This window comes from Ruditapes philippinarum, unplaced genomic scaffold (genome assembly GCF_026571515.1).
Source record: "Ruditapes philippinarum isolate M1 unplaced genomic scaffold, ASM2657151v2 ctg14457_1_1_1_1, whole genome shotgun sequence".
Lineage (NCBI taxonomy): Eukaryota > Metazoa > Mollusca > Bivalvia > Venerida > Veneridae > Ruditapes > Ruditapes philippinarum.
The window spans coordinates 9098-10998 of record NW_026855232.1 but is presented as its reverse complement, the minus strand read 5'-3'; the positions used below and the strand labels follow the sequence as shown (position 1 = coordinate 10998).

Here is a 1901-nt window from a genome sequence, read left to right as displayed (position 1 = left end):
GAGATTGAATGTCCGCTTTGTATTTAGTTATTTTCGATCAGAAAATACAATAAAACAATATTAGAAATCTTTGACCATTCGGGAATTACTTTGCTTGAAAATTGATGCGCCTGTCTTTGACCATCTTTACGCAGTGATCTCCCCTGAATTTTTCGGCTTTAGTGTACATACAAAAGGGAAGTAACCGCTCCAAAAAAGTGGACTACTTTCGGCATTTGCAATTAACAACATTAGACTCTGAAATTTCGCTACCATTATTTGTTTGGTCTGACGACCCAAACAAATAAAAACCATAACGTGAATTTCATTAAAAAATTTTGATTGTTGTTTCAGGGCATGCTCCCAGTTATTATAGCAGAGTACCTAGACATGACTTATCGCACGATAATGATATTGAAATGGACACCCTGGCACACACCGATCAAAGTGATGCATCTTTGTACCTACGATCAGAAGAGACACATTTCCAGATAACGCCTGTAAGAGCCGAACTTCCCTTACCGATAGATCAACAAGTAAGGGCAGAACTCTCTCAACAATGTCCGACAAATCATTTGGACGCATTGGGTAAGTTACAAAATATAAATAATATGGAAATAAACATATGTAAGTTAGAGTATACCTTAATGTGAAGTTAAAACTTTTAGAATTGATTTTTATTTTTTAAACAACTTTAAATACTTTTTTTTTCAAATTTGCTAATGGCATATTGTATTAATGTACTCATTGACGTTTTTGACAGGCTATGTAAATGAATGAAAAATAGTCTTGGATTTTGAAACTGGTGTCTGCGCATAATTATATTGATGATTTAGTTATAAGCTGTCTTGTTTTACCTTTTATTGTTAACAATGGTGCCAAAATTAAATCTTATATTTGATATAGATCTTAGTTTTTGCTTCACAAATATTTGCCACGCTGTTGATACTAAGTGCAGTTGTTAACACAACATAATCATATCAAAGATTGAAACATATAGCGTTAATATATAAATGACAGGAAGTAAATTGGTGAATCTAATGGAATAAACTCACACACAAAAACATGTATAATTATGTTGTGTAGTGGTATGATAAGTACATATGTGTACTGTCTTTTACGTGTTATGTTTTATATGATTCTTTATCCTGTTTTATAAGTAAATTTGTTTCTTTTTTGCAGTAAACTCCGAACAGGCTGGAAGAATAAAATCCTGGAATGAGAAACGCAAAGACATTTGCAAATGCAGATTACCCAATCAGTGTAAATGCAGTAAATTCACATTTCCAGAAGATATTCATATAGACAAATCTGATAAATATATCCTAGAAGTTGCAACAAACATATGTCATGAACCAATCCCATTGTTCGAAAGTCTAGGTCTATCGGATGCTGTTATATACCAGGAGAGCAACACACGGGACATAGACCCGGAAAAGATATTTTAGAAAACTTTAGTTATTAATTTATTACATAAGTGGGTAGAACTTAAAACCACACCCACTACATTAAGACAATTATCATTATCACTATGTGCAGCCAATTTTCATAGTATAAATGAGAAACTATATAATTTAATTATTAGTAATGATTCGTCATAGCTGTATATGTGTGTTTGATGTAATTTTAGTAAAATTTTGCTTTTATAATGAAATGTTTGATGCAAATAAACTAATATTTATAATTGTTTGTTTGTGTTTTAATATTTTTAAATATTCTTTGCTTTTTAAACATATCTAATGACAAATTCAATATGATAACGATTTCCAAAATAGAGAAATATAGATGAAAGAGAAAAGATAATATTAACTTTAACTTTTTTTTGGACTAGAGCGATAAGGCCCTTGACCTTAATACCTCATAACAATATAAACATACGATAATTATCATAGTTACGTGTACAAAGCACATATATAGAAACA

At 30.8% G+C, this 1901-nt stretch overlaps 1 protein-coding gene across 1 annotated transcript; it reads left to right on the top strand.

Moving 5' to 3' along the window:
* Nucleotides 1-297: 297 nt before the first annotated feature.
* On the top strand, nt 298-1663 carry LOC132742563 (uncharacterized). The gene is made up of 2 exons (XM_060731003.1): nt 298-567; nt 1162-1663. The coding sequence occupies exons 1-2, from the start codon at nt 399-401 to the stop codon at nt 1425-1427; spliced, it is 435 nt and encodes a 144-aa protein (XP_060586986.1). The 5' UTR covers nt 298-398; the 3' UTR covers nt 1428-1663.
* Nucleotides 1664-1901: the final 238 nt, after the last annotated feature.